The sequence below is a fragment of the Schistocerca gregaria genome, chromosome 7, assembly GCF_023897955.1.
Source record: "Schistocerca gregaria isolate iqSchGreg1 chromosome 7, iqSchGreg1.2, whole genome shotgun sequence".
Lineage (NCBI taxonomy): Eukaryota > Metazoa > Arthropoda > Insecta > Orthoptera > Acrididae > Schistocerca > Schistocerca gregaria.
The window spans coordinates 318,131,157-318,144,739 of NC_064926.1; the positions used below are offsets into that span (position 1 = coordinate 318,131,157).

Sequence of the window (13,583 nt, forward strand, 5' to 3'; positions counted from 1 at the left end):
TGCATGTGCTGTCATGCTGATTGTGCGAATAGTTTCGCACTTGTCAGCTCTTACAGTCTTCGGAATTGTGTGGATGATATTTTTCCGAAAGTCAGGTGATATGTCGCCAGACACATGCATTCTACACACCAGCATACCACTTCTCCCAATGATGTTAGAAATTCTGATGGAATGTTATCTACCCTTTCTGCCTTATTTGATCGTAAGTCCTCCAAAGCTCTCTTAAATTCTGATTCTAATATTGGATCACCTGTCTCCTCTAAATCGTCTGCTGTTTCTTCTTCTATCACTTCAAACAGATCTTCCCTCTGACAGAGGCCTTCAATGTACTCTTTCCACCTATCCGCTCTCTCCTCTCCATTTAACAGTGGAATTCCCACTGCACTCTTAGTGTTACCACCCTTGCTTTCAGTTTCACCGAAAGTTGTTTTGACTTTCCTGTAAGTTGAGTCAGTCCTTCCGACAATCATATCTTTTCGATTTCTTCACATTTTTCATGCAGGTATTTCGTCTTAGCTTCGGAGCACTTCCTATTTATTTCATTCCTCAGCGACTTGTATTTCTGTATTCCTGCATTTCCCTCAACATTTAACCTATCAACTGAAATATTTCTTCTGTTACCAATGGTCACCGTATCCAACCCCTTTCCGTGTTGATTCCTTGTGACTAATGTCTTAAGCTTCAGCCAACTCTTCATTACTGCTACAATATGATCTGAGTCTATATATGCTCCTGGGTACGACTTATAATAAAGTATCTGATGTGGGAATCTCTGCCTACCCGTGTCACTCGGCCTTTTCCCAGTATACATCCTCCTCTTCTGATTCTGGAACATAGTATTTGCTACTATTAGCTGAAATTTATTGCAGAACTCAATTAGTCTGTCTCCTCTCTCACTCCTTGTCCCAAGGCCATATCCTCCACTCTCTATCTCATCTTCAGCTTGCGACGTCGGCATTTATACCTGAATTATCGTTGTTGGTGTTGATTTGCTATCGATTTTGATAAAAACAACCCTATCACCGAACTGTTCACAGTAACACATTCCCTGTCCTACATTCCTCTTCATAACGAATCCTACTCCAGTTTTACCATTTTCTGCTGCTGGCCACATTATCCTATACTCATCTGACCGTAAAACCTTATCTTCATTCCACTGCATGTCACTGACCCCTTCTATATGTGGATTGAGCCTTTGACTGCTAATCAAACATGCTACCCCTATAGCACGGAGAAACTCGATATCGTTATAAACAAATTGCGTTAAAATGCGGTTTATGAATGAGAAGCCAGCTGCGATATGTTATCTTCAATACGTAATGTAAATGACGAATTGCCTACTTACTTCATTCGTTTGTGATGAAATACTAAACTTTTGCACATGAAAGTATGGATTGCACATCTGGCCCTTTGACGTTTGTTGCATCCAGTCTTAATAATGATTTTAATGTTGGACATTGTTCTTTACACAGTTAGTACTAGAGAACAATCTTTCCTATAATAATATACAAATTTCCTTGATTATATCCATCACTTTAGCGCCTCTAATACATCCAGATGAAAAACTTGTAACTCGTTCCTTTAAGGACAAAGGCTCTTTAATTAAGTAAGAATTGAATATTCCACAAGGTCTTTAATTTGTAGGCAAACTTCTGAGGTATCAGGAGCAGATGGTGGTTTGATGCCACAAATAAGAAGTGCACTGTCTGCCATACCTCACTCAACACACTCAGCTTCATTTTTAAGAAGTATTTTTGTGTCCTTCAGGATTAACCTTTATTTTCTTTCGCAGTCAGTCGAATAGACCTCAGGGGTGTTCTTTCACGAAGCATTACCAATCCATTCAACAAATTAACTGAAGCTTTATTTGAATAAACTCTTTGTGATACTTGCTAATTTCGTAAGAGTAGACTTTTTTCCCTTTCTGTTCTTATCATGGGTTAACTAAACACTGTCTCACATCTACAAAATCTGAAAAAGATTGGCAGTCATATACGTTTTTTACAATGAATCTCAGTAATTCGGTTAACTGCATCTTAGAATATAAAAGCAAAAATTGTGGTTCTGCCTGATCTGTTTTTGAAATAGTTCAGAACTGGAAAGGGCCCCGTTAATCACTATGACCAACGATAATGGCTTTATGCGCTTATCCTATGAATCCAAAATTATGGTCATAAGAGTCCATTAAGTTCGCCATTGGGAACACCTCGTCCCTTGGCGAATAAAAAGTTTATCTATTTCTGAGAACTTCTGTAGCGTTTAATTTAAAAGATGAAGTGTATTATCGTTAATACTATGTTGCATTGATATACCTTCGTTAAATGTATGTAACGTGTGCAAAGACAGAAGGAAAAACGTTCTGACAAAATATGATTTTATTGAGTACTCTAACTATTCATTTTCGTACATCCATCTTGCTACCGATTTTCATTATATAGTATCCTACCTTTTTTAGCGTTCCGTACCTCTATCCGTTAAAAATAAAACCTATGTAGGGTCACTTTATTGTCATTGTGTCTATCTGTCCGGCTGTTCAGAATCATTTCTCTCAGGAGTGGGTAGATGCATCAACTCATAATGTATGCTACATATTAAAGTCTATGGTTTCTTGGCAATGTAAAAATTTTAAGATTATAAGTCATTTCAGTCAAAAGATATGGCCATTTATGTCACGTATTTTGAAACTCGAAAACTCGCACACCAAAATCTACAGGGTACTTCTCGCTCCCCTAGAAGCATGAAATTTGGCGAGAAGCAAGGTTCCACAGTAAAAATAATGGAAAAAATCCGAAAATTTTTAATTTGTATGAATAAATCCAGCTACACTGCTATGTAAATTGTTTATATTTTATCTAATTCACGATGAGTCCATTTCGGCAAATTGCTATCGTCAGGTGCTATGTAACATCGTTGCTGTCATGTCCTGTCTGTTTTTGAATTATTACTTTCTCCCAGATGTACAGTGGAGTTGTAAGTCGGATATTACTTGTTTTCCATATCATCCAAGCTGTCAGAAAAATAGCACATATGGAAAACGGCATACAACTGCACTGTACACCTGGGAGATAGTAATAATTCCAATACAGACAGGACATGACAGCAACAATGTTGCATAGGCCCTGACGATGGCAATTTGCCGAATGGGCTCATCGTGAATTAGATAAAATACAAACAACTTACATAGCAGTGTAACTGGATTTATTCATAACAATCATATCATTGAAAGACATATTTTGCACTACGGGCCCCAAAGAACAAATGTTAATTTGTAATTACGTAACAAGAAAAAAAATTTTTTTTCATTTTTCCTCCGTCTATCACTTTACCTGTCGGTCTGCCAAGACCCCTTCTTCTCGGAAAAAATTTTCGTACCGGATTCAAATTCATGTCGCATACTACGATGCATGGCTCATTAGCGATGTAAACCTTTTAAGCTTCTAAGTCAGTGCAGACAATAGATATGTCCATTTATGTCACCTATTTTGATACTTGAAAACTCACTCATCAAATATATATCGTACTTCCCGTCGACCTAGAATCATGAAATTTGTCAAGACGTATGATTTCACAGTAAAAGTAAAGGAAAAAATCCGAAAATTGCGAATTTGCAGTTATATAGCACGAATAGTTTTTTTTTTTTTCGTTTCTGTCTGTCTATTACGACCCCTTTCTCACTTGAAGAGATTGGCATATCGAGTTCAAATTTATATCATGTGGTCTATGGTCCATTGGCGACGTAAAAATTTTCAGGTTCTAAGTCAGTGCACTCAAAAGATACGGCCATTTACGTCACATCTTTTGTTACTCTAAAATCACCCCTTAAACTCTGTAGGGTACTTCCCATTGACATAGAAACATAAAATTTCACAAGAAGCACGTTTTCACGGTACAAGTAAAGTGAAAAATCTGAAAATTGCTAAACTGTAATTATGTCACTTAAAAATATATTTTTGCAGTGCAAATATACACTGCATTCATCTTCCGTCAGAAGCATAGCAGATGAACATTGCTGCACATAAACATAACATGTAAGTTGTAATTATCTTTTAGTAAGTAAATAAAAGTGCTTTATTAAGTGCTCTGTATTTGCATACATAAAATGAAGTCCCCTGCTCGCTTCTTTTTGTATGTCTGGTCTAATTCTGAGGAACTAATGTAAAGATTTTGAAACGGTCTTGGAATTCTCAACAGCGATATCTTGTTAGTATCTACATCGAAAACAGGTAAAAATCGTTGACATTCTTGATTCTCAGGATGAATGTACTATACATAAATAAACGGAATTAAGTTTGCAGAGAACCCTCTGTGCGCAAGTCCTACTCACTCTTGGCCAATTTTTTAAAAATATGTGAATGCAGCATGACTTTTTTAAATGATTTTATTGCGTCACTAAGTTTCTAGATTTCTGTTGCTTTCTGTTATTGTTACGACGGGCAATTTCCTCGTCAGGTAATAAGTTTGCCCAGAGTCGTATGATTTGTACATTCTTACACCACACTCGATTTTCCAATACACGAAAATCTTTATTTAATCTAATTATTTCAACATCAAAAAAATCCCTGTGGTGAAGGTATTGATGTATATGGCCCTTATGTTTCTGGCTTTGATGAAGAAACAACTGAATAGTGACAATTTTGTATTTGGTGGTTGTTTTCAGCACTAAAATACGCATTTTCCTTCACAGAAAAATATACCGCCGCTAACTTATTTTCTTCTTGTTTTGGCGCTTGACTGGCTTCTGAAATGAACTCAATGAATTCAATTGTAGAACTGGTTTCATCGGAAGGGTGCACTCAGTGAGAAATAATGGTAGCTGCGGCCACCAGTAGTAAAAAAATGCTGATCAGTAGTAAATGCATCCAGACGCATTTGTCGTAAAATCTCGAAACTATTTCGTCATTCACCGCGAAACGTACCTGAGTTACTCTCCATCTACCTCTCGGTATCCCGCTCCCAACCGCCTCCTCCCCCCCCCCCCCCCCCCCCCCTCAGTTGAAATCTTAGATATTTATTATGAGTCGGTAAAGAAATTTATTGCTTCTGTGACAGTTTTCATATCATCGATGTTTGCGGTGGATTACTTGTTGCATATAATAATGTATTTACTGCATTCAGTACTTTCCTGTTTTCCACGTTTATAAACTGGAAATTAGTTTCGCTTGAAGTGTAGCGCCCAAACCTTCATGTTATTGCATTATATAGTCCCATCAAGCATCATATTACATAGCAATACAAAGCATAGTATTCTCATTATCAGACATCGTATTCGATGCTATGGCCGCTTGTCATTGTGGCCGAGCGGTTCTAGGCGCTTCAGTCTCGAAGCGCGCGCCCCCTACTGTTGCAGGTTCGAATCGTGCCTCGGGCATGGATGTATGTGATGTCCTTAGGTTAGTTAGGTTTAATTAGTTGGAAGTTCTAGGGGACTGATGACCTCAGATGTTAAGTCCCACAGTGCTTAGAGCCATCTGAACCATCATCTAACTGGACACTTAATGTGCTACAGACGCAGAGTATAACAGAATGAGCAGGAGTATCGTGTCTGTTAGGGTGTGGCAATATTCTCTTGAACGCCTCCAGTTTAACAAGATTACAGTATATCATTAAGGAAATGAAAACAGTCATTTCTATGAAATACGAAACGTATTCACTGACATAAAAAGGAAATTCGCAACAACTAATACGAACCAGGTTAAAAGTGTGGACACCGTGAGTGTGCTCGTACGCAGTATGCAGACGTAGTGCAGATAATTATTTGGCTGGTCAGTTTGATTTTAGCCATTGACGATTTCCTAAATAACTTACGGCGAATTCTGGGATGAGACCTTGCCGTAAGGCCCACAAGTCTCTACTTTTAAGTACAGGAGACAAAATTTAATCTAATTTTCCAAAATTGTCCGATCTCGGATATAGTTGTTCCCAAAAGGTTCGCATCTATCCTGAAATAATAGCCTGACATCAAATTTAATCTTTTACGAATGTTCGATAAATCACTACAGCGCAGTAGAGTATTACATTCATTCGTTACTGTTTCATTGTGGTGAAATTTCTCTGCAGGTCTCTTCAGTGGGGTGATCATGGAGAGTGGGGTAGCGACGACCCCATGGGGGCTGACAGACATACCACGCGAGAGGGCGTATCGGATGGCGGAGGCGCTCGGCTTCCAGGCGGAGAGCGATAACCACACTGACGACGACGACGCGCGGCTGGCTGCCTTCCTTCGCGCCGCCAACTACTCAGACCTCATCAGAGATGACTCTCTCGCACTCACGGACTTCGTAAGTGAACCATTTCCTAGCGCAAAACATGAGTATCACTTAAATGAACAAATTACGATCGAACCATCAGTTCAAAGCATATACACATTATAAAGTGGTAAGTTTTGAAGAATATCATCATGGGCAGATAAATGTGTCATACTGGCAAACATTGTGATTGTAGAGTAGCAATATTAGGTGTACAGAGTGAACTTACCAGCAGACACCTCTACTTCAGCACGTAATTAAATCCGCCTAAATAATTTATTCTCGACTGTCGCATCTAGAGGACGATCTTCTTCCACTTTAAGCCAGTAGGCTTAGAATCCAAATCGGAAATAATTGTTACAAAAGCTTTTATCGAATGGCTTCATGGAAGCCAAACTCAATGTATCCTAAAGCATAATTCTGCCCTCACCGGTTTGTTTATATGGTACGGTGAATGTTTCGTGCAGCTGTTCGCCTGGATAACTGCGCATAAGGACCCACCATGACGTGGTGTAACAAGAAATACGATTTATTGGACAGGCGACACGTGTCTATTGATTGAAAACTCAGTGATGCTATGCCCACTACAGTCATAACTGACGGCATCGTTGGGTCAACACAAGAACACGTAAGGATCGCGTGATGCAGAGTTCCATGTCCAACAACGGTCTTTGAACGGTGTGCTCCGAAACACTTGTGCTACACGAGCATTGTACTCTGTCGCCAGATCTGCCACAGTTCACTGCCTATCCTGGATTACACTGTCGGGGATGCTCCGACCTATACGTTTTGTGACGGCACGTGGTCGTCCAATAACATAGGGCCTACTCGTTATTTCGCCACCCTTCAACCACTTTCCATAGGTGGTCACGTCAGTAGCACGCCAACAGGCGACCAGCTTCACCGTTCCCGAGATGACTGTCCATCCGTCTCTCTTCCTCTTACATTCTTTCTTTACTGCGTCACAGTCCCCCATCCCTAACAGGAGGCATCCAACCTCGCGATTGGCAGTTGTCATAATGTTTTGGCTCATCAGTGTATATGAAGTGTTTGACTTCTTCTATTACACTACTGCCCATTAAAATTGCTACACCAAGAAGATGGTTCAAATGGCTCTGAGCACTATGGGACTTAACATCTGTGGTCATCAATCCCCTAGAACTTAGAACTACTTAAACCTAACTAACCTAAGGACATCACACACATCCATGCCCAAGGCAGGATTCGAACCCGCGACCGTAGCAGTCACGCGGTTCCGGACTGAGCGCCTTTACCGCGAGACCACCGCGGCCGGCTACACCAAGAAGAAATGCAGATGATAAACAGGTATTCGTTGAACAAATATGTTATACTAGAACTGACATGTGATTACATTTTCATGCAATTTGGGTGCGTAGATCCTGGGAAATCAGTACCAAGAACAACCACCTCTGGCCGTAATAACGGCCTTGATACGTCTGAGCGTTGAGTTAAACAGAGCTTGGATGGCGTCTACAGGTACAGCTGCCCATGCAGCTTCAGCACTATACCACAGTTCATCAAAAGTAGTGACTGGCGTATTGTGACGAGCCAGTTGCTCGGCCACATTTGACCAGACGTTTTCAGTTGGTCTGGAGATCTGGAGAATGTGCAGGCCAGGGCAGCGGTCGAACATTTTCTGTATCCATTAAGGCCCGTACAGGACCTGCAAAACATGCGGTCGTGCATTGTCCTGCTGAAATGTAGGGTTTCGCAGGGATCGAATGAAGGACAGAGCCACGGGTCGTAACACATCTGAAATGTAACGTCCGCTGTTAAAAGTGCCGTCAATGCGAACAAGAGGTGACCGAGTTCGTGTCAACTAAAGCACCCCATACCATCACGCCGGATGATACGCCAGTATGGCGATGACGAACACACGCTTCCAATGTGCGTTCACAGCGATGTCTCCAAACACGGATGCGACCATCATGATGCTGTAAACAGAACCTGGAATCATCCGAAAAAATGACGTTTTGCCATTCGTGCACCCAGGTTCGTCGTTGAGTACACCATCGCAGGCGCTCCTGTCTGTGATGCAGCATCAAGGATAACCGCAGCCACGGTCTCCGAGCTGATAGTCCATGCTGCTGTAAACGTCGTGGAGCTGTTCGTGCTGATGATTGTTGTTTTGCAAACGTCCCCATCTGTTGACTCAAGGATCGAGACGTGGCTGCACGATCCGTTACAGCCATGCGGATAAGATGCCTGTCATCTCGACTGCTAGTGATACGAGGCCGTTACGATGCAGCACGGTGTTCCGTATTACCCTCCTGAAATCACCGATTCCATATTCTGCTAACAGTCATTGGATCTCGACCAACGCGAGCAGCCAATGTCGCGATTACGATAAACTGCAATCTCAATGGGCTACAATCCGATCTTTACCAAAGTCGGAAACGTGGCGGTACGCATTTCTCCTCCTTACACGAGGCATCACAACAACGTTTTTCCAGGCAACGCCGGTCAGCTGTTATTTGTGTATGAGAAATCGGTTGGAAACTTTCCTCATGTCAGCACGTTGTGGGTATCTCCACCGGCGCCAACCTTGTGTGAATGCTCTGAAAAGCTAATAATTAGCACATCACAGCATATTCTTCCTGTCGGTTAAATTTCGCGTCTGTAGCACGTCATATTCGTGGTGTAGCAATTTTAATGGCCAGTAGTGTATTTTATTATTAACTACAAAATTTGTAGTTTTATATTCGTAACATCTTTAATTCAGTTAATGAACAGCTACATGTAAAACACTCTCTTTCCTTGAAATGAGTGTAGAGTAGTTAGTGTATAGAAGTATCTATAATACTGATTTGTAATTTCCTTGTTTGCTGGGCAACGTTTGGAAGTTTCCAACTAGATCCTAAACAATGGTAAATTTTCGGACACACTGATATCAGATTTCTGGAGTATGCTTCCCACTTAGGTATAATCTAGCTTTTTTTCTCTATACATTAGCGAAGGTTTTGTCGGTATCTGAAAATATTAAGTTTGTTCCTTGGTTAAACTCTTGTTTTCAGTAAATTGTGAAATATAAATTGCGTGTCTTTTCCGAAAACCTGTACGTTTAGCAAAATGCTTTGAAATCTACTGCTTATAATTCCGGATTATACTTTATAATTTGTATCAAAACATTTTATTACTCTTAGTTACAGCAAAATGTTGCTTCTTTCGCCTTACTTGTACGGTTGTTATTACTTTATCCGTTTTCCAGCTTTGATGGATATTCTTTTGCTTCCAACAGTTATCGAAATTTGCAGCAGTTGAATATGAAGCAGCATTCCTCCATATGTAATTAAGTCTGCATTAAATCCATCTGTTCCAGTTGCTTTCCTATTTCTTGTGGCCTTCTTTTATATTAATACGTCCACACATTTTATCTTGTATACTTTCGACACATTATAAAGTTTTATGATTTTTCTTCTGATGTTGTTTGATCGAATTGTTTCCCTTTTTGACGTGTTTTATGCTTTAAGTTACAAAGTCTTATACTTGTGTGGGCTGAAAAAAGTACTAAATTTGCAAAATTTGACAATAGTAAAGGATGGTCGTTAATTTATGTCAGATACAACGGAGGAACCAATTTAGAAACCTGTGGTGCACTACATGTATTTACTCTGACTTAAGACTGCTAGACAACTCTTGACATAATCAGGAAAATCCTTTGAAGCATGACTAGAGAGTCATCTAAGTACTAAACAATAATACTGGCCAGTATGAAAAGAGGCGCTGCTACTATTGTAGACTAGTTTCTTGTAGTAACACGGTGCTCTAGATCAAGTGTTTGCTTTCACGTTGCTGTAGAAAGTTTTCTGAGTCAGGTGATACGTTGTATACAGTTATGCCAAACCGTTCTTATTTAGACCCATGAGTAGCTAATATCTTTGGTTTTACTAACATGGCGACCTCTGTACAGGAGAAGCGCTGTCCACTGCCGCTGGCGTTCCTGCCCGTCGTGGAGCCACCGTCGGACTCTGCGGTGATCGTTGAGCATCCAGCGGACGTTCTCAAGGCAGGCAGCTACAACCAGGTGCCCATAATTCTGGGCGTCACTTCTGGAGAAGGGATCATCATACCCTTCTGTAAGTAAAGTGATCTGCGAATTCCCTCGCTTTACGTACTCTGCTTGAATCATACATGACTCACTTGTATTTTTTGTAATACTTACAATCTGCATCGAGATCTGTAAAGTACAGTGTGGCGGAGGGTTTCTTATCAACGCCGCGGTATTCTGAGTACGAGTTCTGAGTGTTTCGCCACGTTTTGCCTCAAGTATCGGATTCTTGAGAAAGTATGGTCATTGCACACTGATGAAAAGATGTACTGCATTAGTTGCTAAATTTGATAGTAGCGCTCGTAGAGTCCTAAAGTCATTAATAACATATGTAAGACATTTTCGCGTCTTGACTTTATTCTATTTCTTAATGGGAGGTTTACTATCTTTGGCCCGAAAAAAGCATATTCTTTTTTTTTCTCGGGATGTGTTGTAAATATCAATGTCAAATTTAGTCGAAATGTTTATTGATATTTCCTCTTCGAACTGGAATTTCTTCGACCAGAAATGTCGAATGGCAAAGGCGAAGTGCCGTCGGAACGAAATAAAATTTCGTTGTAGACCTCCACGCGCGGTATCTCACAGGTCAGCCGTCTCGTCTGAAATGAAAATTGAGTTGACGTTAGCGAAGTATATAAGATTCTTTAGGAGTTATACCTCGCTTAAGTAATTTGCACCATAGAAAACAAATTGGAAGCAATTTTTTAAAAAGTAGGGGTTTTTCATTGAGTTTTGGACTTCGTCGGCAAAATACTTATAGTTGCTAGATCGGAATAAAAGTGATACAACTTCTAGTCAATTTAGTTAGCTTCTTCGGAAACAAAGAAATAAGGCAATCGCTTCAGTAGATTTGAAGTTACCATACCACGGGAGACAAAAAGTCATTTAGAGAAAAACGCGTTTGAGGTTTTGACTACATATAAATGCAGTATTATGCAACTTACATTCAATCTTCTATTCTGGGTCCATAAACTATGTAAGGTGTCAGGCAAAACCAACACCTTCCATAAAAACCCTGACATGATAAGCAAATCCAGTAGTATGTCACATGGCTCCGAATAAATCGTGACATTTAATTAACCAAAGTAACACGAGTAACGAGTGAGCAATGGAATACCACAGTCTAACACAAGAATGCCATAAATGCATGTCATACCTTCCCACCGTGAGCAGACGCAGTTCCGAGGGGAGAAACGAGAACAGAAGCCGAGAGCAGAACCGTGTTAAGCTAGAAGGCCCTACGATAAGGGACGGACTGGACACCCACGTCGCCAGCTAACCATTAGGACAACATCACTCGCAAGTTTTAGCGTGAGACTTTTTCGCGTCTTTGTTACGTCAAGGACCACCTCGCAGCCCATGTTAAAAGCTAGAGCCCTCCAGAAGAACAGTATAGATCTTACGATAACACAAAAAGGGCCACACCACCCGCACATCTTAGCGTGAGACTTTTTCGCGTCTCTGTTACGTTAGGACCACCCCCCAGCCCATGTTGAAAGAGAGAGCCCTCAAGAAGAACAGTATAGATCTTACGATAACGCTAAAAGGACCACACCAGCTGCAAGTTTTAGCGTGAGACTTTTTCGCGTCTCTGTTATGTTGCAAACTTTAAAAACATTGCCCCACCACGAAAAGTATAACGTTTCTCATTGGATAGACAGAATTTTTGTAGGCGGAACTTAAGGTTAACATTGAGACCCTGATTGGTCAGATGAAGACACAGACAGATAGTTTTTTTTTAAACCAACTTCGGTAAATGGTAGGAACGAGAAGTTAGGAGAGGAGAGTTGCTTCCGAGATGGCGAGGTGAGCGGAGCTGCGCTGGCCGCTGCCCCCCTGAAGCTGCCTAACCAACGACAAAGTAATGAACGCACGCGATGCCGCAAAAAAGCGCATAAAGCTTCACTCAGAACTGCAGAAGTCTCATCTGTTACACCTCCTTTTTGCGTAATACTAGTGTCGTCAATTAAAGCTCATGGTGTTCACATTTGCCACTTGAAGTAAAACTCTGAAACGCGATAATGTTTCTGTTATATAGTTATTGAGAAGCCACATCAGCCACTGTAATTTCGACAAGTTAGATAAGTAATTAAAGATAACTGATGGTCACTGTAGACCATTTTGACAGTTTTTCTCTTTTGTGAAACTTAATTTTAACCTAGATTATACATGTGATATGGCATAGGTCATCCTTCGATCCATTGTAGAACTTGGAAACCCATTCAGAGAATATTCATTCAAATTTTTGTTGAACGCAGTTGGTTTTTACCATCCTGTATTAAAACACTTCCTTTTATCAATAGTGCAATTTATAAATAATGTTTTGTGAGTAGAATAAAATTTCGAATGGTAAACGTAACTGCTTTTTCGACGTTATTTTACCAGCTTACTAAAAATAGGAAAGCCTTGAACCCCTTCCACTAAAATCAGTTAGTATTAAGATTCTTTTACAGGGAGTGCAATGGAGTTGACGCTGAAATCATTAAGTATTTGGTTGTATCATCGCTAGTCTCACTGAACTCTTCTGAATTCTACATGTCATGTGTGATCTGGCGTCTCCTTACCAGCAACAGGTCCCAGATTCAAACTAGTCAATTCCCTAAAAAACACGCTTAGAGCGTCGTTGCACGAAAGTGGTATGGAGACACGATATAGAACAAACAGACACCACCATGAATGTTTAGAACTAGTCGTTCTTCTTCCTCACAGAGGGCGCACTGCTCGATCTGGGCCATCTTGCGCTGCTCAAGAGCCGCTCGTACGGCGGGTGCCAAGCGGTTTTCGGTCTCTTGAATCCGGTGGTCGTGCGAATGCTTGGCCAACTGCGTCGAATAGAGTCCCAGGGTGACATCCATCGTTGTCATGGTCTTCAGAATTACTGAATACCCGTCGTTGAAGCTGCTCACTGCCAGGAAAGTCGCAATCTCCACAGTCTTTGCGCCAGGATGCAAATGCTTGGGGGCTAACTTTTAAACAGACGCGTTCAAACTTTCATTTGAATCTTGTTTGTTTCCTCTCAAGCACCTGTCAAATAACTCGTTCTCCGAAAGAAAAAAAAACTGATGGGTGAAAAAGGCCGATTTCAGGCAGGTGCACTTGTTTTGTTCAACCGCGAATAACAAAAATTTCCGTTGCGTATTCGGAAAAACCGTTTCAGAGGTGTTTTTTAAAAAAATCGATCTTTTGAACCAAAAGATAGTAAACCTCCCCTTAAGGCTGATCACTTCAGCTCTGATGTACACTCATGTTCAGAAAACACAGAAGACCTT

At 40.7% G+C, this 13,583-nt stretch overlaps 1 protein-coding gene across 1 annotated transcript in view; it reads left to right on the plus strand.

The window, feature by feature from the left end:
• Nucleotides 1-10,350, plus strand: part of LOC126282379 (esterase SG1-like) — a 29,700-nt gene extending 19,350 nt beyond the window's left edge. The window contains exons 5-6 of the mRNA XM_049982037.1: nt 6,058-6,278; nt 10,177-10,350. Of these exons, the coding sequence (XP_049837994.1) occupies nt 6,058-6,278; nt 10,177-10,350 (395 nt within the window). The remainder of the gene's footprint in view (nt 1-6,057; nt 6,279-10,176) is intronic.
• The last annotated feature ends 3,233 nt before the right edge of the window (nt 10,351-13,583 follow it).